The sequence below is a fragment of the Mchenga conophoros genome, linkage group LG3, assembly GCF_057382185.1.
Source record: "Mchenga conophoros isolate Kocher_MC1m ecotype Shallow Benthic linkage group LG3, M_conophoros_male_GT1.1, whole genome shotgun sequence".
NCBI classification, from domain to species: Eukaryota; Metazoa; Chordata; class Actinopteri; order Cichliformes; family Cichlidae; genus Mchenga; species Mchenga conophoros.
Window position 1 is genome coordinate 42,204,399 of NC_140528.1, and position 26,845 is coordinate 42,231,243.

Genomic DNA, 26,845 nt, shown 5'->3' on the forward strand with positions numbered 1-26,845 from the left:
TTTGTTTTTTTTAAAACACATTTTAAACAAAAAAGAGTTTAGAAAAAGGTGTTATTAAGACATGTTAGACACTGACATCCTACTTGTCTAAACAACCGTATGCACTTTTCACTGTTTGGTGAACTTTGTAAGAAGTTCATCAGTCTCTAAACCCACTCAAAGTTGGCCTCTTCATGGTATGTGGACTATCCCAAAACTATTTTGCTAGTATACTGAGATAAATATAATACAATGTGAAACACCCTGTTTAAATTAGTAGCTGTGATGCATCTCCTTATTGGGCAATGCAGCACTCTGCTTTGTCTGACTTGATCGCCTCTAAATGTGATCATTACAAGAAAATACAGCAGCAAAGGTGGAGCCTGATGAGGGGAGAATTGCCTGAGGATGGAGCAGCAGCAGTTTAAAGTGAGATGTGCATACAACAGTATGAGACACATCTATGTACTAATATGTATTTGTGCATTTTCATTTATAATAAAGAGCCCGGCACCTCTAAATGAGGCCAGATGCTCAAGTCTATTACTAACATTTTTCACTTTATAGGTGCTTCCAGTAGGTTATCCTACCAACCTCCTGTCTGTGTAAACAGGAAGTCCAATTCAATGGTCTGTGAAGCCCAACAAGATGACTGTGAGCCTACAAGAGACCTTGCTAACAGTATATTTGTTCCTTCCACAGTCAACTCTCAAGTAATTCACTGCACACACAATGCCAGGATTATATTTCACCCAAGTCTCAGTCATGTAATGTCTGCTCGTTCAGTTGGTGCCTGAAACAAAACCTCCACCTCTCCATGTGCTGGACTCCTAAGACCTTTAACTATGCACCCTGCCCACTGTCCTACATCACCTTGGAGTTTGTTCGGACTGCCATCCTATAACAGAACTGATTTGTAACACAGCATCTCCAACTTCTGAAAATCTTTCTTTGGGCTATGAGTTACATGAAACCTAACTTTAACACAAATCAATTCAATGACGAACTAGTAAAAATGTTTATATTTACAGTTATAATGCAGGTTCTCTGATGTAACACCCAGCATTATTAGAAGATTGAAACAGACACTGGTTCATTCAAGACAATTTCAAGCTTCACTCGGATATTTAATATGCAGGTAAAACAATACTAGCAACTTGGGATGTTTTTTTTTTATTTTTACTTTGAAAATTAAAAAAATTATCAATAAAAAATTCATTTATTTACCATGTCAGCTGCTGCTCACTGGTTGTGCAGTGCAGAAATAAAGAGATTAAACTCTTCAGTTTCAAACACACACATATCCTGTACTGAAACTTTTCTGTGCATCGTACAGCCACCGAATGATGCCCCTGCTGTTTTTAGTCTGCACCTGTGTTTCAATGTTCATCGTTTTCTGCACTGAAGAGTGTCATGTGTTGGTTAGCCACACCCAAACTGTAACATATCAAGTTTTTCATTTGAGAGCTTTTTGAAACCCACAGAACCATGTGAGAAAAGCAAGGGAGATCCTGCAGAAATCAAGAAAACAAAAACAAAATAAAAGGTTCTCACAACATGAAGACTGTTATTAGCCAAACCAGAGCACAGTGCGGTGACAACGTTCAGCTGTTTCACATGAAACTGAATAACAGGGAGTCGATGCTGTGGATTTACATGCAGAACTTAAATAAAACAGTCAAGATTATTAATTATATTAAAAAACAATGTTCAGTCTGTTTCTTTAAATGTTTCATAGAGAGAATAAAATAATGTGTACCAAGAAAAAAAGACGTTAGACACATGCTGGCCTAATCAGGGCTGCTATTGCTCAGTTATGACTTTGCAAGTTCCATGGTAAGACAGTGTATACATGACTTTATAGTCATTGATAACTATGGCCTGTGGTGAGTGATGTTTTTGATGTGTTTTGATCCACTTAATCAATATAAATAAAGCGTGGTTTGTGTCTGTGTTTTGCTTTTTTATTTTGTGGGACAAGCAAACATGTTGGTGCTTGTATCTACTTTTGATCTGCTTCACTGTGAGCTGATGGTGACCGTTAAAAAAAAAAAAAAAAAAACTGAGTCAAATATGATTAGACCATAGGAAAAGTCTGAGTTTAAACACATGAATATATTTTATTGATTATTTAATTGTCTGTTGCTGTCCAACATCAACCTTTGAGATTTGAAGTAAGCTTTAACTGAAGTTCATCATCGTTCCACAGAGTGGCGCTGCAACACAGAGATAACTATAAAATGCAGGTTGAGGAAATAATAAACACGTATTTAATATGTTTGCTGTACATGTACTTTTCTTTTTAGTCTTTTTAGTCTTTTTGTTGGTCACAGACTGAATTTTGCTGACAAATGTCTGTCAAATCTTGTACAGTCTTATACTTTAACCAAACACACATATAAAAAACAATTTTAAACGTTTTAAAAGTGATAAAAAATAATAAACAAAAAAACACACAGAGCATCCAGAAAGTATTCAAAGCACTTCGCTTGTTCCACATATTGTCATGTTACAGCCTTATTACAAAATGGATTCATTTAATTGTTCACAGGCGAGTATGTAAAGCCTTTGCTGTGGCACTAAAAACTGAGCTCACATGCATCCTGTTTTGGTGCATCTATTGATCATTTCTCAGATCTTTCCCAACTTGATAAGAGTCCACCTGTGGAACATTCATTTGATTGGTGATGATTTTTCATAACTTAGGATTTGATAAGATCATATAGTTGACGGTGCATGCCAGAGCACAAACCATGCCATGAAGTCCAAGGAATTACAGTATTAATTATGTAGACTGCTGAGACAGAACTGTATCTAGGAAAAAAATCTGGGGATGAGTAAAGAAATTTCTGCAGCACTGAAAGACCCAGAGAGCACAGCAGTTGCCATCATCTGTGAATAGAAGAAGTCTGGAAGGATTCTTCCTAGAGCTGGCTGCCAAACCAATGTGAGCAATGGTAGAAGATGAGCTGAGTGTAGGTGACCAAGAATCCAATGGTCACCCTGACAGAGCTCCAGCCTTGCTCTATGGAGAGAAAAGAGATTTCCAGAAGGACAACTATTTCTGAAGCTCTCCACCAACAAGGCCTGTATGGTAGAGTGGTCAGATGGAAGCCACACCTCAGGAAAAGACACATGATAGCCTGTCTACAGTTTGTCAAAAGGGAACTGAATGACTTGCAAAAGATATCAAGGGAGTGATTTTGAGACCAATCTGTGAATGTCCTTTTTAAAAAAAAAATCTCTCTCTATATATATATATCATTAATCATTTATTTATCCAGGTAAAATCTCACTGAGATTCAGTGGCTGTGCACTAATGCTCTCAATTAACCTGGTGGAACTTAAGAGGTCTGGCAAGGAATGATAGGAGAAAGGGCCTAAAAACATAGCTGTACCAAGTTTAAAACATCACACTCAAAAATACTAGAGGCTGTAAGTGCTGCCATTTCACTGCAGGTAACAAACTGCACTCCAGGTAAAATTTAATACATCTGTCATAGATTATCACCAAACACATTTCCTTATTCATCATCCCTTATTATTACAGTACATTGCATTGCAAATATAAAACATAAGTAGTAACATCACTGACAGTTTTGTTGGGAGTGATTATGTCAAAATGTTCCTGTAGAGATGGAAATCTACCTTTTATGCCAGACTGCATGGATGAAGAAGCAGTTCATTAAATTTCCAATCTCTGTCAATCTCAAATACACAAAACACCAACGATACACCACGAGCAGTGAGAGGATTCACTCTGGTTTATATCTGGTAATAAATATCTTCTCAAAAAAGCAAAGTAGTATTGCAACATGGCATTTGGGTCTTCTAACTAAAATAGGAAATTAGGAACATAACTAGTGCCATCATAGCCAGACCTGGCCCACATCTGGTTGACATACACTTTGCCATGACACCAGACAGTCAGAAGTGCCAGCTTGATGCCGGATTTGGGCCAGACCTGTTTTCTATGAAGCTGGGCAACATAAACCAAACCACAATCGGGCCAGATGTGACATGCCATCACATAAACGGTTTATCTACACCAGGCCTGGCCCATATATGGATGACATATCACTTATCATGCCAGAAGTCAGCCAGCAGTGCTGGCTTGACACCAGATCCAGGCCAGACCTGTGGGTTAATATCCAAACATGCATATGGTAGTGTCTGGGTTATAGTAAGGGTTCATGGGCAGGTTGGCCAATGAGGATGCAGCCTTTTGTTAGCCCTGAGCCAAATATTTGAAACATGTTGCTAGCATCAAAAATCAAAAAATAACTTTTCAACAATCAGAGAAATTTCCGGTTTGAACATTTGATCTGCTGACTTTGAACTGTTTTCATTAAACATCAGATTGAAGTGATTTCAGGTCATTTCATTCTGTTTGTTGTTATTGTTTTTTCTTTGTTTTCTTGACAGTGGGAACACATTGAGGCCACCTACAGGGCAGGTGGGGGACAGCAGGGACCTGAAATCATATGAGAAGTTAGTGAGTGAGAAGTGGAAAAAATTGACTTAAGATGGCTCTAAGTGCTAAAAGTTGTTCTCAAACAGAAGATAAATCCACTGATTCTTTGTAAAGTTCATCTGGTGCTCACATGAATCCTATGAAGGAAACTTTACTTCACTGAATGTTTCTTCAACGCTCATTTCAACATGTTGAAGCCATGAATGATCCACTCTCAGTCTGCACTGAGAGTGGATCATTCATGACATCTAAGGTGTGTCGTGTGACATGTTCAGTATTGTCACACATGTCTAGATTGTCCCTGATATCATAACTGCTCAAACGCTTATCTTGTTTTATCTCTGTTGTGGCCAGTACTATCCTCTATGCTGTTACATGCTGGGGCAGCAGATTGAGGCCAGTAATGTTGTGGGGATCGCGCTGGACTCCCTTATAGTGGTGTCTGAGAGGCAGATGTTGTCCAAGATAAAGACAATGTGGGATAATACCTCCCACCCACTCCAGCACCACTGAACGACACAGGAAATCATTCTTGCCCACGGCCATCACCCTGTACAACTCCTCCATCTAACACACTTTAAACACTGCAATAGTTACACGCTGTTTGCACACGCTCTTTTCTACTCAACAGTCAGAGTGTTTCTCCAACAGGAGGACTTTCTTTACACTCACCTCATCACAGACACACTGACGAACCAGGAGATCTGAACCAAAACCCAGGATAGAGAGTTTCAGTGAATGTGGTGTTGAAGGTGTGGAGGTGGATCAGAGTGTCAGAGGAGACTCTGTAGAAGGACAGAGTGCCAGCAGGACAGTCCACATACACCGCTACTCTGTTAGAGACAGAGTAGGAGGAGGAGGTGATGGATTTTTCTGTCTTATTTTGCCTGACAGAACGAGGACGATCATCAGAGCAGATGAGACTCCAGGACTGATCATTCCATCCAAACAAACAGTCAGTACTGTCTCCTTTCCTTCTGATTCTTCTGGAACTCACTGATATCTCAACGTCTCCTGTCCACTCGACCTCCCAGTAAGAGCGACCAGTCAGACCATCTCTACACAGCAGCTGTTCATAAACATCAAATCTGTCTGGATGATCAGGATATGACTGAACCTCCTCAGCATGTGTCACCTTCCTGTTGTTGTCAGACAGTTTGAGGTTTGTGTGTACTGTGTTTGTGTCGATTGTGAGTTGACAGAAATCTGATGGAGAGAACAAACACAATCCAGCTGCAGTTATTGATCCATCATCTGTTCATTGATTGACACTTTGATGACTCCTGACACCAGAGATGTGAATGAGTGATGTGACAATTTGAAGATGGTTGAATGTGTGCTGCTTTGTTTTCATGAATCACATTAAAAACACACTTACACTTCCTCAGACCAGGTCTCAACCATCGGACTCCAGCAGGCTCCACCCTGAAAGGAGGAGGAGGGTCAGACCAGCACAGTCTCTTTCAGCATGAACACATGGACATTACATGGCTGTCATACACACACTGTTAGACACTGATAAAGGAGCAGTTCAACACTGTGGTCTTTTCCTGTTTCATATGTTAGGCTATGCCCTCTCTAATTTTGGTAATTCCACGCCAGTGGAAACTAGGGCAGGGCCATATCATACCATTCACGGTAATACCGGTATAACATTGGGCAACAATAAGAAAATGAAATATCGCAACAGAATATGGGTAAAACGCGCATGCCTTTGTTTTCATACGCACATTTCGGAAAAAGCATGGCGGCGACAGAGAATTAGGAGAGCGAAAGCGGATCATTGAATGAAACAGATGAACCAGAATTGGTTTGTAAAAATGCTGCAACTTCAGTGGTGTGGAACTGGTTTGGCTTTCGTCCGTCAGATACACAACAAAGCACTATTTTTGGTGGAGCATGCTAGTGTAACCCGTTCAAGTGTTACACCTGTTGTTGCTGCGTTGTGTTCTGGCGTGAAAGTAAGAGGCAGGAGACAGTACTGGGTCTTTGGCTCTTTACTGCACATCTGCAACACAGAAATATGTGTCTGATCTGTGTGTGTCACGCGCCTGCCAGTACACCTCTCCCCCGGCCATGCTGAAAGGAGCTGTGACCGGGGCACAAATGCACGCGCCTACGTCACCATGCAGCGCGCACACACTCGAACGCACACAGACTCAGATCACACAGGTAGGAGACCGAGATGCAAAAATGACATATTTAATCCAAAAAAAATGTGTTTTGGGTGAAATTCACAAGTATTTAACACATATGTTACACTAGCGGGCCGTTGTTATTACCGTGTTTTTAGGAAAATATGGCACACTTAAAATCAATCCCTTGATTTTTCTGAAAATCGACAGAGCCCCTTATAATCCCGTGTGCCTTATGTATGAATTCTGGTTGCGTTTACTGACCTCGAAACGATTTTATGTCATACATGGCGCTTGAAAATCTGTCAAATATTTTATTGCGACTTTGCTAAGCTACGAACTCGCACCGCTTGATGGATTGTCAGAGCATTACAGCAATCGTAGGCAGGAGCCTTGCGGAGTGATACGTACTGTGCTTCAACATAATATTACTGTATTGTGTGTGTGTAACCTCTTTTTAAGTTTTGTGGATATTATACATGGTTATGCTGAGGATATGTCGGCCAATTTCCACTGGAAATGCCTTGTAGTTAAACTGTCAGCAAGGAATTTGCATTTGCACTGTTATTTTTTTATATAACTTTAATGCACATAAAAAACAGCTGCTTGTTTAAGTGAAAATACATTGATGGGGTTTTGTTGCACTAATAAAGTTGTGGAGTTGTAAAGTATTTTGTCTAGCATCAATTATATCGTCAGTTATATCGTTATTGCAAATTTTCAAATGTATATCGTGATAAATATTTTTGGTCATATCGCCCTGCTCTAGTGGAAACCCAAACAACGTCCATGTCACCTCTACTTGCAGCCCACATAATGATGTGATGAAATATTTTTTTTAATTATTATTCAAAAATTATAATTAACACTACATAGCATAGCATAGAATGTATGAAGCATGTAAAAATAATAATAACCACTGCAGCCAAAAAGAGTGCCTGACGAGCCCAGTCGTAAGTAAGCTATTAAGACTCGACTGTACACTGTGTTCGTGTTTTCCTCCGAAACAACAAGTTCCACTGGAGCAGCCTTTCAACGCCTCTCTCTAGACAACACAGTAAAGCTAGTTTTTATGGCTACGACCCTGACACGGAACCCTATATATTACCCAGAGGTCCCTGTACTATGGTTCGGAGCCGGGGACATGTTTTATATACGCGCAATCTCTAATAATCGGCTGTAGTTAAACCTTTACTTAAAAAGCCATCCCTAGTCTCAGCAGTCTTAGCTAATTATAGGCCAATCTCCAACTTTCCTTTCATATCAAAAATCCTTGAAAGAGTAGTTGTCAAACAGCTAACAGATCATCTGCAGAGGAATGGTTTATTTGAAGAGTTTCAGTCAGGTTTCAGAGCTCATCACAGCACAGAAACAGCTTTAGTGAAGGTTACAAATGATCTTCATATGGCCTCTGACAGTGGACTCATCTCTGTGCTTGTCCTGCTAAACCTCAGTGCAGCATTCGATACTGTTGACCATAATATCCTATTAGAGCGATTAGAACATGCTGTAGGCATTACAGGTACTGTAATGTATCAGATCTATCTAATAGACTCCAATTTGTACATGTAAATGGAGAGTCCTCTTCACACACTGAGGTTATTTATGGAGTTCCACAGGGTTCAGTGCTAGGACCAATTCTGTTTACATTATACATGCTTCCCTTAGGCAGCATCATTAGAAGACATTGCATAAATTTTCACTGCTATGCAGATGACACCCAGCTTTATCTATCTATGAAGCCAGATAACACACACCAATTGACTATGTGCACGTTAGCATATGCTACTTCCGGTGCGGAAACTCCTGTGGGGAGCTTTGTTTCCGGTGTCCTATTCGCGACTGGTTTACGGTCCAAAACAAGTTAAGCAAGTGAATGAATCAAGCGGCGATTTACATTTCTATAGATGTTTTGGGCATTTACCCAATATATCTGTAAATGATGTTCATCGACTTGTGATATTTTTCCCTGCGCCTCAGGGCAAAAGAGAAAATGGATTCAAATGTTATATTTCTCAGCTGTCCCTCGTTTATCGCGGGTGTTATGTTCTAACAATAACCAGCGATAGGTGAAATCAAGTAGCCAATTTTATTTTTTGACGGTGCAAAACATTTCGTGGACATCGTGGATATACAGTACTGCACTTCAGAGTCACACTACTAGCGATCGATGCAGCGATTCTGTACTGTACAGGAGAGACGTCACGGAGGAGATCGTCTGCAGCGATCAGGACGCAGGACACAATGTGACGTAAAAAAAAGCATGCAAACTTGCACTAAAAAATCTGTGAAACAGCGAGGTGAAAGGTGAACCGCGTTATAGCGAAGGACCGCTGTAATTTTTAAGGTAAGTCACAACATACCCTTCATACATACTAATGTATAGAAACCATTACCAGCAATCATTCATTTTTTGTGTGGCTTTTTTCACGGTTTGTTAACATGCTGTGTAGGTGTGTACTTGACTAGCTGATCTCGACATAACGGGGGAAACATCTGGTTTGACTATTCTTCACCTGTAGTTTGAATGCTGAACATTTGCCTGTTTAAATCATAACAACTGTCACTATACAGAGATGTGCTTCTGAATGTGGACGATGTGTCTTCTGCTGCAGTAATGCAGTTCTGCTTGTGTTGAGTGATGTAAACAACTGATCGATCTAAACTCTTTAAACTCAAAATTGATCATTAGATTTTTTTTTTATGACACAACAGTGGTGAGTGTTCCCACCTTCTCCTCTTTGTAACTTAACGCGATCTTTCCGTTTTCGAGTTTTGGACATGATTTTGGAGTATATCTTCGGAGTAGCGATTGACCGCAAAGTAAAGCTACCGGAAATGTACAACCCCACATCCGGTCTCAAAGCAGGAAGTTAGCATTTTCTCATGCACATGGTTAATTAGTTAAACTGCAGGAATGTCTTAAAGACATAAAGACCTGGATGGCCGCTAACTTTCTGCTTCTTAATTCAGATAAAACTGAGGTTATTGTACTCGGCCCTGAAAATCTTAGAAATATGGTATCTAACCAGATTCTTACCCTGGATGGCATTACCTTGGCCTCCAGTAATGCTGTGAGGAACCTTGGAGTTATTTTTGACCAGGATATGTCCTTCAACGCACATATTAAACAAATATGTAAGACTGCGTTCTTCCATTTGCGCAACATCTCTAAAGTTAGAATTATCCTGTCTCAGAGTGACGCTGAAAAACTAGTTCATGCATTTATTACTTCCAGGCTGGACGACTGTAATTCATTATTATCAGGATGTCCAAAAAACTCACTGAAAAGCCTTCAACTGATCCAAAATGCTGCAGCAAGAGTACTGACAGGGACTAGAAAGAGAGAGCATATTTCTCCTGTTTTGGCTTCCCGTCATTGGCTTCCTGTTAAATCCAGAACTGAATTCAAAATCCTGCTCCTCACATACAAGGTCTTAAATAATCAGGCCCCATCTTATCTTAATGTCCTTGTAGTACATAGGGTGATATGGGATCACCCCCAGGGATCAATAAAGTATTCTGATTCTGATAGAGCACTTCGCTCTCGCTCTGCAGGCCTACTTGTTGTTCCTAGAGTATTTAAAAGTAGAATGGGAGGGAGGGCCTTCAGTTTTCAGGCCCCTCTTCTGTGGAACCAGCTTCCAGTTTGGATTTGGGAGAAAGACACTATCTCTACTTTTAAGATTAGGCTTAAAACTTTCCTTTTTGCTAAAGCATATAGTTAGGGCTGGACCAGGTGACCCTGAATTCTCCCTTAGTTATGCTGCAATAGATGTAGGCTGCCGGGGGATTCCCATGATGCATTGAGTTTTTCCTTTCCAGCAAGGCTGGACTGGGACAAAAAATCGGCCCGGGCATTTTGACTAGAGACCGGCCCACCAGGATAAAGATTGAAATGTGACGTCATTCAGGGATAAAACCGCAAAGGATTCTGGGAACTTGTGGCAAGAGGTACTAGCGCACGCAGGCTTTCAATTGAACTCAGTCACACAGCGATAAAAAGAAACCCAAAAAATGGCAAGAAGCTGTTGTATTATTAACTGCAATAGCCGGTCGCATGACAGCCACGGGAAGCCGACGGGTAAAGAGATCGTTTTTTTTTATCGGATTACGTCGTTGAAGAGAAAATTTTTAAGCCATGTTTCCGAAGTAAGAGCCGACGGATGGTCTGGATATACCAAATATAACATCTCAGAACACTCCAGCTCACAGGTTAGTCTGCTCCAAGCATTCCCACAAAGGTCAGAGTTTTGTAGTAGTTAATGCGTCATTTTTCTTAACATAATTGGTGACATAGGTTACAAGCAAGTCTGGCGCTGAACAGAAATTGTCGCGCTATGCTCCTTTATTTATTGTGCATAAATAGTAAATTGTCCTGACACAGTATTGCGTTTCGCTTCTGTTATAACCATGGTACACTGACAAAACCATATACTTTTATTCACAAGATAAAACAGTTGTTTTGTATCACTAATTGTCCATTGCGATTACAACATACAATATTATTGTCACTGCTACATTTCTGTAATGCTACTGTAACCGGTTTCTGCTTCATCCCGCTGCAACAGTTCGGCCCAGACTCCTCGACTCTGCGTTGTGTTGTGTTTTTAAAAAGACAAGGAGTCTCTGATTGATCGTTGCCACTTTATTTCCTGAATGGAAACAACGGTGTATTATCAGTGCACAGGCTCGCCACACACCACTCCGCACAGCACACTACGGCAGAACATCTCATTAGCATTCCGCTTTAGCATACAGTTTCACACATTAATAAACAAATGAAAAGTACATAAAACTGGTGTTGGACATGTGTCCACTAAGCACTTATTACACTCGGTGCTCGTCAGCTAATCAAACATGTTTTATGTGTCTGTACTACTTAGCTATATTGTGTGCGGAACAATACAACTCACCTCTCGTATGGCTACGGCAGACTGGCAGCGATTACTGCAGCCAGCCACACCGAGAGGGGGGGGCGCTGTTTCCCCATTACACTGATATTTGTGGCAAGTGGAATAATACCACATAAACACTGTTACACTACCAGAAATTATTTCCACTACTAATTAATTACCGTTGAGCTCAAAGGTCCTATTAATAAACTGTTAATGAATGTGTATTTATGAAGACGATTTGTGAGACTGGTAAACTTATGATATGTACAATAGTCTTTCGTTCTACACGGTGCGTTTCAAGGTCCTGTCTGTCGGTAAACTGTACCTGGGCTTGTTGCAGTGACCTGAAGTTACTAAACTTCATGAGTGTATGCACTCACTCCAAGAAGCGTATAATTATAAATCTGAGCGTGGTGAAAGTTGGGCAGCACGCTGACGTCTTTTGTCCACTCTTTCACTCCTTTGATTTTTTCCTCGTATCTTTTCTTTGTCTTTTCGTCGAGTCTGTCTTTGTACGGACCGGCATTGTTCTCCTTTTGTTTTGTACATCCCTTTTTTGTGCGGCAAAGAAAAAAAAGAAGGTATTGGAACCGGAGAATGAACGTTTTGCGGTGCTGCAAATGCTTGCATTTGATGCGGTATTTGGATTGTTTTGCCACGAGTTCCCGGCATGCAATGCGCGAAAATCACGTGATTGCTAAACAAGGGGGAGGGTGCATCCAGCCTCCTCGGCTGTAATTGGTCCAGCCCAGAGTCGATCATGACCAATTGGCCAATCCAACACCTTTCATTATATATACCCTTCCTAAAAAAAAAAAAAAAAAAAAAAAAAAAAAAAAAAATCCATCGGCCCATAAAAACAAAAAATCGCCAGCGGCCCACCGGGCAAATGCCCGGTATGCCCGATGGCCAGTCCAGCTATGCTTTCCAGTCACCTTTCTCACTCACTATTTGTTAACAGACCTCTGCATTGAATCATATATGTTATTAATCTCTGTCTCTCTTCCACAGCATGTCTTTATCCTGTTTTCCTTCTCTCACCCCAACCGGTCGCAGCAGATGGCCCCGCCCCTCCCTGAGCCTGGCTCTGCCAGAGGTTTCTTCCTGTTAAAAGGGAGTTTTTCTTTCCCACTGTCGCCAAAGTGCTGCTCATAGCACTTTGTCATATGATTGTTGGGGTTTTGTATTTTGTATTATTGTAGTGTCTACCTTATAATACAAAGCACCTTGAGGTGACTGTTGTTGTGATTTGGCGCTATATAAATAAAATTGAATTGAATTGTTCCCACCTTGTGTTTCCCGATTTTGTAGTTTTTCCTTTTGGCTATTTAAGGCTTCTTTTCATCACTTCCTCACCTGGAATTAATTTTTTTAATCCTCAGCATTTAATTCAGAGCATTTTACAATCAGGCTCCTGTGTATGTAGTCCATCTCCACCATCACTCTTTATCTCACTCACTCTGTGTTTCATAAACCTGCATAAGGTCATCAAACAAGTTAATTATCTTAATTAAATTTACAATAACACTTATCATTATCCTGTTCTTTTTAGGTTCAACTAGAGTTAGCTTTATTAACACTTTACAAATGATTCATTTTTCAACTTTTGGTCAAGCTAGGTAAACAACTTCCCCTGCTTCCAGTCATTTTACGAAGCTAGGCTGACCTCGTCAGAGAAATGCTTCTGTAGGGAGATTAATCTAATTTGAATCAGGTCGAACAGAAGACGATTTTTCTTAAAAATGACTGAACTAGTATAAACATGCAGATATCTCTGCAAATTGTGAATATGTGAAGAGAAAAAGACAGTTATTGTTGGTGAAAAATGTCTCCTTGTAAACTCCCCTACATTAATATCTTAATCATTCAGATAGATTAGTGTTTCTGTTCCTGAAAATTTTTCTTCAGTGTTATTATTCATGTTACATCTATATGAAAACAAACAAAGAGTGACGGACACAGGAAATGTTTCCAGCTCTTCCACCTCTATCAGACATTCTCTCAATACCTCAGAGTGTCCAGTCTCCAGCGTGGAGCCTTCCGTCCAGCCGAAAAGAGCTTCATTTCCGAGTGTCCTGGATGATTGTAGCTCAGGTCCAGCTCTCTCAGATAGGAGGGGTTGGAGCTCAGAGCTGTGGCCAGAGACGTACAGCCTTCCTCTGTGATCAGGCAGCCTGACAGACTGCAGACACACAAAACAATCTATCTTTGAACACTTCATAGGAGGGAAGGATGTGAAAGATGAAGACTAAAACTAAATGGTGGTTGCTGTAGCTCAGGTGGCAGAGCAGGTCAGCCACTAATCAGAAGGTCGGTGGTTTGATCCCAGGCTGCCTCCTGGCTGCATGCCAAGTATCCTTGGGCAAGATACTAACCCCATGTTTGCCTACTGGTGGTGGTCAGAGGGCCCGGTGGTGCCAGTGTCCGGCAGCCTCGCCTCTGCCAGTGCGCCCCAGGGTGGCTGTGGCTACAACGTAGCTTGCCATCACCAGTGTGTGTGAATGGGTGAATGACTGAATGTAGTGTAAAGCGCTTTGGGGTCCTTAGGGACTAGAAAAGTGCTATACAAATGCAGGCCATTAACCATTTTAAAGGATCCATAATGCTCATAGAATGTCTTGACACGTGGCAGCTTGCAACAAAAAAAAAAAGTCACATCTGCTGGAGCACACTGCTGTTTTTGTTTGGCTTGGTGAAGCTTTACAGACAGTTCAGAGTCTTATTAGACTCTAACAAAGGGAAACTAAAATATCTGACAATTCTATAAGCGTTGGTAATTCATTTGGTAATGCAATACTGAGTGGAAGTGATTTAATCCTGACCTGAGAGTTTCTAGTTTACAGTATGGACTTTTCACTCCAGCAGACAGAACATTCACTCCTGAGTCATGTAGGTTGTTATCACTCAGATCCAGCACTCTTAGACTGCAGGGCTGGGAGCTAAGAATTGAAGACAGACTTTCACAGCTTTTCTTTGTGAGGTTACAGCCAATCAGTCTAGAAATAGAGAGCAAAAGACCAAAAATGGGTTAAAGTGAATTGATAGAGTACTAAGGAGTTGGGAGTTTTATAATAATAATAATCTTTCATATCTAGCTGGAATTGTTATTCCTTTATTTCAAACACATCATAACTGCGGCAATTTAAAGTGATTAATAAATAAAGACAAATAATAAAATACAAATGATGAAACTGATCATTAGTAACTATGATTTTTTTAAAAAAAAATAATAATAATTTCATTTGATAAAAAATAAACAGTCCTTGATTTGACCTCAAAGTTTCCAGTGCACAATGTGGACTCTGTAGTCCAACAGAAAGAAGCTTCACTCCTGAATCCTGCAGGTTGTTGTTGTTTGCATCCAGCTCTCTCAAACTAGACGACTGGGAGCTGAGGACTGAGGACAGAGCTTCACAGCTTCTCTCTGAGAGGTTACAGGCACTCAGTCTAAAAAATGAACACAAAAACAAAAACAATGAAATTAAAGTGTATTGGTGGTGCAATGATGACTTATTAGATTTGATAATAGTTACTATTATTTCAGGACAGGCTTGAATTATTACTTCTTTATTTTAAACACAGAAATGTGTTAATTTAGTATTTAGAACTTGTGAAAAATACAAAACTACACCAACGGATTGCTGATGGTGACCATTATTTGCTGTGCTTTTTATAAAACAGCAAATTATATAATTTGATGAAAAATAAAACATTATTTGATCTGACCTCAGAGTTTGCAGCATACAACTTGGATTTAGCAATGCAGCTAACAGAAGCTTCACTCCTGAATCCTGGAGGTTGTTGTTATTCAGGTCCAGCACTCTCATGCTAGAGAACAGAGAGCTAAGAACCGAGGACAGATATTCACAGCTTTTCTCTGAGAGGGAACAGCCACCCAGTCTTGAAAAATAAAGAAAACAAAAAGACTGGATGCAAAATGTACCAATAGTTCAGTGAAAAAATTAGTACATTTAGCCATATTCATTGTCATTTCAGAGGCAGCAAGAATTGCGATCATCTAATTTTACACATTAGAAATTTGGCAATTTACTTGAAAGACAAATAATACAAATTACTGAATTACAAAACCAAGTAGATTAATTTGACCTTTATTAGCTGAGTTTTAATTGTTTCATTATAATTTGATGAAAAATAACTATCCTTTTATCTGACCTCAGAGTTTCCAGTGTACAGTGTGGACTCTGTAGTCCAACAGACAGAAGCTTCACCCCCGAATCCTGCAGGTTGTTGTTGCTTGCATCCAGCTCTCTCAAACTAGACGACTGGGAGCTGAGGACTGAGGACAGAGCTTCACAGCTTTTCTCTGAGAGGAAACATTCACTAAACCTGGAAAACAAACAGTTAAAAAAAACAACTTCAAACAATTTTAATGTTTAACTTAAATAACAAAAACAAAATCTATTATGCAGTACAATTCATAGTTAAGTCGGGAACAAATAGAAAAATTGCTCAGATGAAACCAATGTAACGCTCTCAAATTACAACCACAAACTTATATGTTTTTTATCAAGATTTTCTGTTATAGACCAACACAAAGTTGCACATAATTGTGAAGCGGTACGAAAATGATACATGGTTTTCAAAATTTTAAGCAAATGAAAATCTGAAACCGTTAGCATACATTTGTATACATTTGTCTTGTTCTGGCCTCCTTAGACTGGCTTCCAACTGAATTTAGAATCTATTTTAAAATCCTTTTACTGTTTTTTAAATCCTTAATTGGTCTGGAGTCTGTATATTTGTCCGATCTGCTGAAGCACTATGTCCCCCCTCGTTTACTCTTGTCAGCTGAGCAGCTGTTGCTCTCAGTTCCTAAATCATGGCTGAATCTTAGAAGAGACCAAACAGTCTCGATTATGGCCTCAAAGCTTTGGAATGATATTTGTCTTCCTATTAGGCAATCTACATCAGTGGTAGTTTTTTAAGCTGGTTAACCTCCTAAGACCCAAACTCTTTGATGCCATGCATTTTTAATTTCTATTTGCTATTTGGGCTGATTGGGACCTGATGAATGTAAGAACAAAGAATTATCTTTTTACCTGATTTTGCTCTACAAGGGCATATATATCATATCATGTATCATATATCCACATATGAGAACATTCATTTAAAATTTCGATAGAACAGTGGCTTGTGTGTGTTTGTCTGTGAATGACTTGGCCCTCAAACAATGATCAGGTGACTCTTTCGTTTCAGTTTATTTAACTTCCACACAATATTTCCAGCTGACGTTTTCCATGACTGATCAGTTTTCCACTGAACCCACTCTCCATATTCCACAGCCCAATTGCCGGCATCACTAAAAGCGGAAATTTGATTAGTCTGATTACCTCCACCTGGACCTAAGCTTCCCTGGTACTGGCCCTTGAGCCCGCTGCACCACCTCATGCTGAAATCTGTTCCTTCTGCTCCCTGTGACTCTTCACCTGTTCCTGTTTGAAATTACAGTATTTTGCTGCAATAGGACATGGTCTCCAGCCACCAGTTTGGATATCTATGACAGTCTCTTTTATTTGTTTTTCATTTTCTCCATTAGAGACTTGACGGAATTCTTCATCAATCACCCTTCTTCATAACTATCTGTGAAGCATCAGTTGATGTAATCTTTGAGTGTTTAATTCTGAGCTAAAATTCTGTTTTGTTTCCCGCGAACTCTCTGGTATCTGATGTAACCTACAGCATTTTCTTTTCTATCACTTAACTTTCCATCACTTCTGTCACTTACCTCACTTTCTCTTTGGATGTGTCCTTAAACAATTAATGGCTAAATAAAATAAAAAAACTCTCCAAAGAAGATTAATTCAAAATTCCTCCACAGTAATGTGAAAGCACCATTGCCAGTTTTCAAGAGTGCATGTTGGATTACTTTTTGCATACAGGGCCAACAAAGTTTTGATATATTTTATTAGGAAATAGAAGCCATCATAATTTAAAAAATGAATTTTGGATTTACTTGAGTAATTTTTGTCTAATATTGCAATGTGTTTAATGACGCAAAACATTTAAGTGTGAAAAATATACAAAAAAACAAACCAAAAATTTGTCTGCAACTGTTGACAATCATTCACTTCATTTTTTTAAGGTTAAGGTTGCACATGATTTTTCTTTTCAAGTTGAATTTAAGGGATGAAGGGGAAAAAAGCAAACCACATGACTCACAGAGCTTTGTTGGAGGCTTTGACCACTGGCAGCAGCCTCAGAAGAGCCTCCTCTGAAGCAGAGTATTTCTTCAGGTCAAACACATCCAGATCTTTTTCTGATGACAGTAAGATGAAGACCAGAGCTGACCACTGAGCAGGAGACAGTTCATCTGTGGAGAGACGTCCTGAACTCAGGGACTGTTGGATCTCCTCCACTAGAGAACGATCATTCAGTTCATTCAGACAGTGGAAGAGATTGATGCTCTTATCTGCACTCAGGTTCTCACTGAGCTTCTTCTTGATGTACTGGTGTGTTTTCTGATTGGTCCGTGAGTTACTTCCTGTCTTTGGCAACAGGCCCCGTAGGAGAGTCTGATTGGTCTTAAGACAAAGACCCAGGAGGAAGCGGAGGAACAAGTCCAGCTGTCCATATGAGCTCTGTAAGGCCTTGTCCACAGCACTCCGGTAGAAAGATTTAAAATTTCTTTTTTTTCCAAATAAATTAGACTTCTTGGAGGTTGTTTGTTGTTCTTCCAGCAGATTGATGCCAGAGTTGATGAAGGTCAGATGGACATGAAGAGCAGCCAGAAACTCCTGAACACTCAGATGGATGAAGCAGTACACCTTGTCCTGGTACAGTCCTTTCTCCTCTTTAAAGATCTGTGTGAACATTCCTGAGTACACTGAGGTTGCTCTGATATCGATGCCACAGTCTGTCAGGTCAGATTCATAGAAGATCAGGTTTCCTTTATGCAGCTGATCAAAAGCAAGTTTCCCCAGAGACTCAATCATCTTCCTGCTCTCTGGACTCCAGTGTGAATCTCTCTCAGCCCCTCCGTCATACTTGACCTTCTTCACTTTGGCCTGAACCACCAGGAAGTGGATGTACATATCAGTCAGGGTCTTGGGCAGCTGTCCTCCCTCTCTGGTTTTCAGCACATCCTCCAGAACTGTAGCAGTGATCCAGCAGAAGACTGGGATGTGACACATGATGTGGAGGCTTCGTGATGTCTTGATGTGGGAGATGATCCTGCTGGCCTGCCCCTCATCTCTGAATCTCTTCCTGAAGTACTCCTCCTTCTGTGGGTCAGTGAACCCTCTGACCTCAGTCACAACGTCAACACACTGTGGAGGGATCTGATTGGCTGCTGCAGGTCGTGTGGTTATCCAGAGGCGAGCAGAGGGAAGCAGTTTCCCCCTGATGAGATTTATCAGCAGCACATCCACTGAGCTGGACTTTCTAGGGTCAGTCAAGATTATAGTTTTATGGAAGTCCAGAGGAAGTCGACACTCATCCAGACCATCAAAGATGAACAGAACCTGGAAGTCTTCAAATCTGCAGATTTCTGCTTCTTTGGTTTCAGTAAAGAAGTGATGAACAAGTTCCACCAAGCTGAACGTTTCCTCTTTCAGCGCATTCAGCTCTCTGAAAGTTAATGGAAATATAAACCGGATGTCCTTGTTGGCTTTGTCTTCAGCCCAATCGAGGGTGTATTTCTGTGTTAAGACTGTTTTCCCAATGCCAGCCACTCCCTTTGTCAGCACTGTTCTGATTGGTTCATCTTTTTCAAGTGAGGCTTTAAAGATGTCTTCCTGTCTGATTGTTCTTTCTGGTCTGTCTGGTTTCCTGGATGCTTTTTCAATCTGTCTGACCTCATGTTCATCATTGACCTCTGCAGTCACTCCCTCTGTGATGTAGAGCTCTGTGTAGATCTGATTCAGAAGGGTTGGGTTTCCTGCTTTAGCGATCCCCTCAAACACACACTGGAACTTCTTCTTCAGCTCAGATTTAAGTTTACGATGACAAACTTCAGCAAGGCTTTCTGAATAAAGAAAGAATATCAGTTCATCTTTTACATAGTCCATATCAGAACTTGGTCTTTTTAAATACATGTTGGTTCATCTCTTGAAATTTTAGTTAATGTTAATGTTATAACCAGCAGCTTAAATCTTTAGAGAAATCATTTTACTTCTCTGCAGACGGTCAGCCAGGTCCTCCTGCTTCATTCTCCTCAGGAAGTCCACTGTGATCTTCACAAATGCCTCTCTGCTGCTCCTCTGCTCATCATCCTCCCTCTTACTCTCTAAGCATTCTGGGTAATCTGGACTCAGAACCTTCTGGATCTTCTGCAGCTCGTTCCTCACAAAAGTGATGATGTTGACCTCCAGCCGCTGGAACAGAATACTTTATGAATGACCTAATCAGACTGAAATCATGGAGCCACACATCAAATCTGTGTTGGACACACTGGCAATCCACTGGTCTACAAAGAACAGCATGGAGATGACTGTGAACAGAGTAGATGTAAAGGTAGTTGTTGTACATGTACAGACCATAAATATGGAGTCCAGGTGTGTTTGATGCTGCTGTGCAGGCTGACCACTGGGAACCTCTGAGCTCTCCTGGTCCACTCTGTGGAGGAGCCATGAAGATTTAATCCACAAAAAAAGCCTTCACCATAAAACAAACAAACAAAAAACACACACATCTTGACATGAATTAGATCATCTGTTGGTTGTTGGAATTTGTGGGTGAAAGATGTGGGCATAGTCATTTCTGCACAGGGCCTTATTTGCATTTGTACTTGTATGAGTTTCCCTTTCAGATAATAAAATGATGAACAAAAAAATCAAATATACAAATCATATTCAAGTGTCCTACCATTCATATCGTGATTAATGACAGTATGTTCTGTTTAGTATTGAAAAAAACTCCAAAATCTTTATTCCTTAACACCGATAACACTGATCACATTTTAAGCTGTATCATCTTACATGTTGGAGAACTCCCAACCAGTAGTCTGATAGAAATCTGAACATTATGTAGCATCTGAAATTCAACCAATTCTAGTTCAGTCTTTCTTCATAAAGATTGGAAAAACTTCCCAGTGCTTGTAAATGCCTTATCCACACCCTCATTTCCTCCTGATCAGACATTTGCAGCTGATTGTAAATGAGCCTAAAGGATGCAGCAGTGTTGCATCTAAGGTCAGTATGAAACTGTGTCACACTGAATAATGGGGAGCTGCAGTTGTAGCAGGAAGGCCTCAAAATGACTACAGCTAACAACTCCAACTAGAAATCAAAACTGGCACAAAAATCAAACACAATCAGTATAACTGAACCCTTCAAGTACCACAAACCCCACAGGCTGCAAAAGCCGAGCTGCACAGTTACAGTCTCAAACAACAACACTGAGCATGAGCTACATTAGCTGCTGGCTAGCCTCATTTAGAGCTACAAGGGTCAACAACTGAACATGACTCTGATCTGAATGCACAACATTAAAACCCCCAAATGCTTTTATCCAAAGCTCACATACACAAAGCAGCTTTACACAGGTCGTCATTACTACCACATGCTGCCCTTGACAGCTGTTTGACACGTTGGCCATCTTACTCTAGAGCTTTCTCAGTTTCCTGTCCACCTTAAAAGTTTGTCTAACTTTAAGCTGTTTATCTGCAGTGGACTCTGCAGCAGCCACCAGCTACCATAACTCAGCAAGTCAAACAGCACAGCCTGTGTGGACAGATGGATGCTGGAAGTCTCCAAACATTTAGAACAAAAAGCTTCAAATTTCTCTTTCTGTCAACAGTTCAGTGAGCAGAAGATGAACTGATCTTCAAAAGGCACAAACAAAGAGAGAAAACTTTACCTTTTTTTAGCAGATTTTGCACATGTCTCAACCAACTCTGTATATTTTTATATATTTTATTTATTGTTTACTCTATTTAATTTGTAAAATATGTATACACACACACACACACACAGATTTAGCGATTCTTATATTTTGCTTGTTTTACGTTATTGTATTTTTGCACAACTCTGTTGCTTGTGAAGCTCGCACACAAGAATTTCACTCACATGATGTACACTGTACCAGTGCACCTGCACATGTGATGTGACAATAAAAGTGATTTGATTTGATTACAGTTTGATTTTTATTTGATGGATTTTCCGAAACGTGGCAAAAAGTGGAGAATGACTTTACTTTTTAGAAGTTAAAATAATAGCCAGTGTTTGAGTCATTATGATGCTCTGAGTTTTATGAGTAAAAGTGAAATCTGTGCAGCAAAGTTAGTGTTACCTCCTCTAACGTCCTACAACATACAGCACAATTTGACTGATGGAAGAAAACATAAGCACGAGCATTATTTCCTGTTTGCTGAAGTTCAATAGCTTAGAAACCAAAGGCTTGTTTTTAAGAGACAGTTTAATTGGGATTGAGGGAATGACATGTTTGCACTGCAGTTTATATCCAACAAGATCAAGCAGTTAAATCTGTTGTCAAAGAGTTCATGTTACTAACAGCTCACCTCTCTGCAGAAGATTCCTGCTGGAGTTTAAAATTAATGGGTTGACTTATAGACCGGTCACTTGCTAAAGACACACAGCTGGGTTCAGGTTCAGTTTTGAGTTTCTGAAGGATCCTGACAATTGAAGCACAAATCTTTAATCAAGGTCTCATCACATAAAATAAAACGCTGACAGAATTTTAGACATTATAATAGTGACTTTAAGTTACATCTTTCTTGATGACTGTTTTTGTTGAAATCTATTAATGACATGATTCAACACAGTGTGTGCCGGTCCAGATTCAGGTTCAGGTCCAGGTCCAGATTCAGGTCTACCATTGATCCTGTGAGTGAAGAAAAAGTGTTTTTCATTTGCAGTCACAGAAGCTGATGAAGACTTAGAATACCCTCATCATGCCAAAGAGAAACTGATTTGCAGGCTGACCATGAGCAGAAGGAAACTCTAAACTAGTGACGGTAAGGTAAAAACAGAGCGCCACCCAGAGGTAAACACAGTCATTTACACTGTGCAGGACTATTGATGGTCCAATGAGCAGCAGTTTATGTTGGACATTTTTTATAGAATAAAGGAATTCCTCACTCAGTGACCTTCTCTGAGATGCAGTTTAGAGGCCAGGAAACAACATCAAATCAGACACCAAATTGACATCAAGGAGTTCATGTCACTAATAGCTCACCTCTCTGCAGCAGACGCCTGCTGGTCTTTAAAATCAATGAAACGTTCATGAGACCAGTCACTCTCTAAGGACACACGAATGGGTGGAGGTCTAGTTTGGTTCCTGTGGATAATGATGGAGCAGTGATGTGAGTGCTGAGCTGTGACATGGAGAAAAGTCATGGACAGTTAGAGATGGTCATCTCACCTCTGAGCTTTGGTTTGGCTCTCATGTTCCCCACACAGAGTAGTTTCAGAGGGAGGGACTCCCTCCTCTCTGTCCTCACACTGATCCATGCTGCTGAATTCACATCCACATCAGCTCACACACACTTTCTACCTTCACCTGCAGAGAAAATACAAATCATTCATGTGTACATCGACTGTCAGGATCAGGTGTCTCCACTGTGTAGTACTCATTTGATATGTTTGGAAACTCACCTTAGGATTTAGTTTAAGGAAAGGCATCAGGTGTAAAACTCACAGTTAAATTAAAATTTGGTGGGTGCACTTATTTTGGCAGAAGTCAATTGATTTCAATAATAACTTAATTGCAGTGTTTAGGCTGTCATTTCTAGCATCTACATGGATGTTAACATCACCTAGTATGATTATTCTGAACTCACCACTAAATCAGATTAAAAACTGAGCATGAGCCGGGTGGATGATACATAACAAATAGTTGTTTTTACTTTCACAGTTAGGGTGCAAAAGGCAAAGATTCAAGCTTTTCGTATGCTGTATCCAAGTTTTTGTAAGGCACAGTGAATGTAAAGTGAATATGTTGATCAGTGTAGTGTAGTGAGGGTGTGCTGGGAATGCCTGGCAGCAATGTTCCCTCTAAGCTGTGCGCGTGCACAATCGCACACTGCTGACACGTGCACAGAAAATCTGCGTTGCACACAACAACAACAAAAGATCCAACCTGAATTGAAATGAAAATAAATACATAACAATTCATTTTGTGCTATTTTGTAGTGTGAGTCAGTAAGTGACCGGTGACTGCAATTCACATTTCTATATCCGCAGCTAATCAACACCGTTGACAAGCTATTACAGCGTCCTCATGTGCCGACACTGGTGTTGTAGCTAGCAAAGCTAGCAAAGACACGCTAATGACAACCATTGGAGATGTGAGCAGGACAGACGGAAAATTTTGACGGAAAAAGTGTGGACTGTAATATATATACCAGTTTTTAAGTTGTGTAAAATGTGGCCATGTAGTAACCAGAGTTATAATAAAAAAATATATGTAATATTTTTTCTTCCTGAATACTATCGTTGTTTATATTTACTGCCGGAAGAAACGTTAAAAGTACCTGTTGGAGTCAAATTGTTAAATATTGTCGTTGTGTTACTTAAATTTGTAAGTTATAGTTCAAACTATAGGATCAAAGACATTCCTTTGTCTCTGACCACCTCTCCAGCCACTCTGTTGGTGGGAAGGCTGAAGTGTTTTACTATTGGCACATCCTATCTGAAAGTTCTGTTTCTTGTGTGGTAAGCTTCCTGCTTTTATTACACTTTTGGTGAGCAGGAGGTCACACAAACGCACACCCAAACACATTCTCATACTCACACACACACACACACACACACACACACACACACACACACACACACACACACACACACACACATTCTCACACATGCATACACATACATACACATACACACACATGCTTACAAGTGCACACACAGTGCCTCGTCTTTTGTAAGCATAGGGGGGGTTACAGTGGGAGGTGCTTGTGTGTACTGTTACTGTTGTGTAAACTGTGTCATGGAAATAAAAGGTTGTGAGGAAGGCTACTTAGATGAAGTTGGTTAGGAGACAAGTGAGGAGCGTTCAGCTCCAAGAGCTTGGGTTCTGACCAGCTTTGCCTTGCTAGCAAGTAAAAGATGTTCATCTTGTTTCTGTCGTTAACGAGAATACGTTTCTAAACTAGCGGGGCCTGTGGAAACGCAGACCCAGCAGCAGCGTTTTATAAGGAAAGCTCTTGCCGCCTGTGAGCAACCAAACTGAACTGAAAATTTAAATGCAATTAGTCCATTTGGAGCACAGAATGACTCAAAATCCCTGAAATGTCACCACGTTTCTGCAGTTTGTCCATTTTGTGCTCCAGATGGGTTAATTGCATTTTAAATTTTAATTGAATTAATCATGATGAAGTATTAATCTGTGTTATTGCATGAACTTTGACAGCCCTAAAAATAATGTAACTAAACACTTGAAATAAATATAGTCAAGAACACCCCATGCTCCCTTTAGGCTCAGTCCTGCTTACTGCAGATATCACTGCTACATAAAGTACTACAAGGCAGAACTTACACATTGTGTTTGGTTGATGACCAAATTTTCTGTATGTTGTATTTAAAAAGAAATGAGTTGCTATCTTGAACAAATCAGCGCTTCACTTCTGATGGAAAGAGGGGCGGGAAGGAGAGGAGGGAGATTTACACAAACAGAGGATGTAAATAAGAGACAAGGGAGGATAGGAGCATTCCTGATCATATTTACTCCAGCTCATGTTTCAGAAACAACAAATGCTCCAAACACTTTCAAATCAAAAGTGTCTCCAGCTGAAGCACAAAAAATGTCAGTTTAATGAAAACAAATCTTCTTTATTTTAACTGCAGCTTCTCAAAACTCTGCCCTAATGAACAAACGCATCATTTTCTCTCTCACACTGACTCCTGAACAATGAGGCTTTGCAGCATAGTTGTGTCACACCTGCCCTGCAGCTAAACTGATCACATCAGTTTTACTGTAAATAGTAGTGGTCATGTGATTTAGAAGACAAGCATCTTCCTCGTCGGTGCCGTCAGTGTGGGACCAAATTCTCCATGTTATCAGATTTGTAAGCAGCAGCTGAAACTGTCACATGAATGAATGTTCATCAAACTGTTTGATTCTGGCCAATCAATAATCTATAATCATGTGGATTTGTCTTCAAACACAAGAGTGATCTAAAGTTTGTCTTGATATAATAGCTGAACATCAGGTCCAAACATGACAGAGCAGAAAAAAACAGTCAAAGTATTAAAGAAGGAACCAAGCAAACTTACAGTTTCTTCAAACACACGCGGACAACAAGCTCCACTCCACACCTGGACACGGACACGGACACACAGTTGAGCTGCTCCCTGGAAGGAGGCGTAACATAACACCTGAACACTGTGAGAGTGCCACACCTTCATGTACTGATTTACAAATATGCCGTCTGACTGCTCAGGCGGAGTTTAAAACATGTTAAGCACCAAGGGGCTTTCTGAGCTTCCTGCTCGAAAGTCACATGTCCAAAATGAGCATTTCTCTGCAATTACGAACTCTGTGTAAACAATCTTGGTATCAAAATAAAGTTAACACTTGTGAGAGTTCATCAGAGGTGTAAATATTACAGCAGATATTATTGTGTCAACGTTACTGAGGCTGGGATATTCGAGTATCTTGATTTCTATCTAATTTATTTTTGGTTTTGTTTATTTTGTTTATAACCACTTTGAAAATATGATTCGCTTTAAGTCCAGAAATCCAGGAATCAACATATGAACAACAAATATTGATGCTGCTGAAGTGAAACAGTGGAAATTGACATCACTTTTAATGAATAATAATAAATTAATGAGATAGCCAGGCATTTTGCCATTTGGGACATTTTAGCACCATCTGTTGAAATGTCTTAGGTATTGAACAGCAGAAACGATTTTACTTTATTTACATGCCTAATATGTTTGTTTCAGCTTCTACTGGCCAATTTGCATGACTGATACCTCTTTTTAATCATTTGAGCCAAGAGAATAAACCTGGTTTGGTCTCAGCTTCTAGAAAATATATTGCTTCCTTGGTTGGCCATGACTCTGTGTTAACGAAGCTCTTTGTGTTTGTTTATGGGCATTTAATGGAACAACAACAGCACTTTTAACTGTTTGTTGTTTTCGCTGTGTTTGGTGGTCGTACAAATGGTTTAAATGTGCTTTTAGCTGCGATTCAGAGGTTTGTGTGGATACCCCACTTTCCGATTCTTACATTATTGAGCTTGTGTTGCAGCTGATTAAACGGAATCTTCTCCCTTTTTGAATCCGTTACTCATCTTATGAGAAATGAGAAATAAAATCAAACCAATGTCGAAGGATTACCATATTTTTTTTTATTTCCCAAACTGCACACGCACAATTTGTCCCATCAACAGCAGGATTCAGCAAAACAAGACGTCCTTCAGACTTTAA

At 40.1% G+C, this 26,845-nt stretch overlaps 1 protein-coding gene across 1 annotated transcript; it reads right to left on the reverse strand.

Moving 5' to 3' along the window:
• Positions 1-2,106: 2,106 nt before the first annotated feature.
• Positions 2,107-25,756, reverse strand: LOC146578754 (uncharacterized). Its single transcript, XM_085268816.1, has 15 exons — positions 25,685-25,756; positions 22,827-22,964; positions 22,641-22,742; positions 22,173-22,286; positions 21,964-22,077; positions 19,982-20,060; positions 19,618-19,819; positions 17,667-19,470; positions 15,660-15,833; positions 15,213-15,386; positions 14,760-14,933; positions 14,309-14,482; positions 13,495-13,668; positions 5,832-5,878; positions 2,107-5,659 (listed from the first exon to the last, which is right to left on the reverse strand). The coding sequence occupies exons 2-15, from the start codon at positions 22,913-22,915 to the stop codon at positions 5,130-5,132; spliced, it is 3,951 nt and encodes a 1,316-aa protein (XP_085124942.1). The 5' UTR covers positions 22,916-22,964; positions 25,685-25,756; the 3' UTR covers positions 2,107-5,129.
• Positions 25,757-26,845: the final 1,089 nt, after the last annotated feature.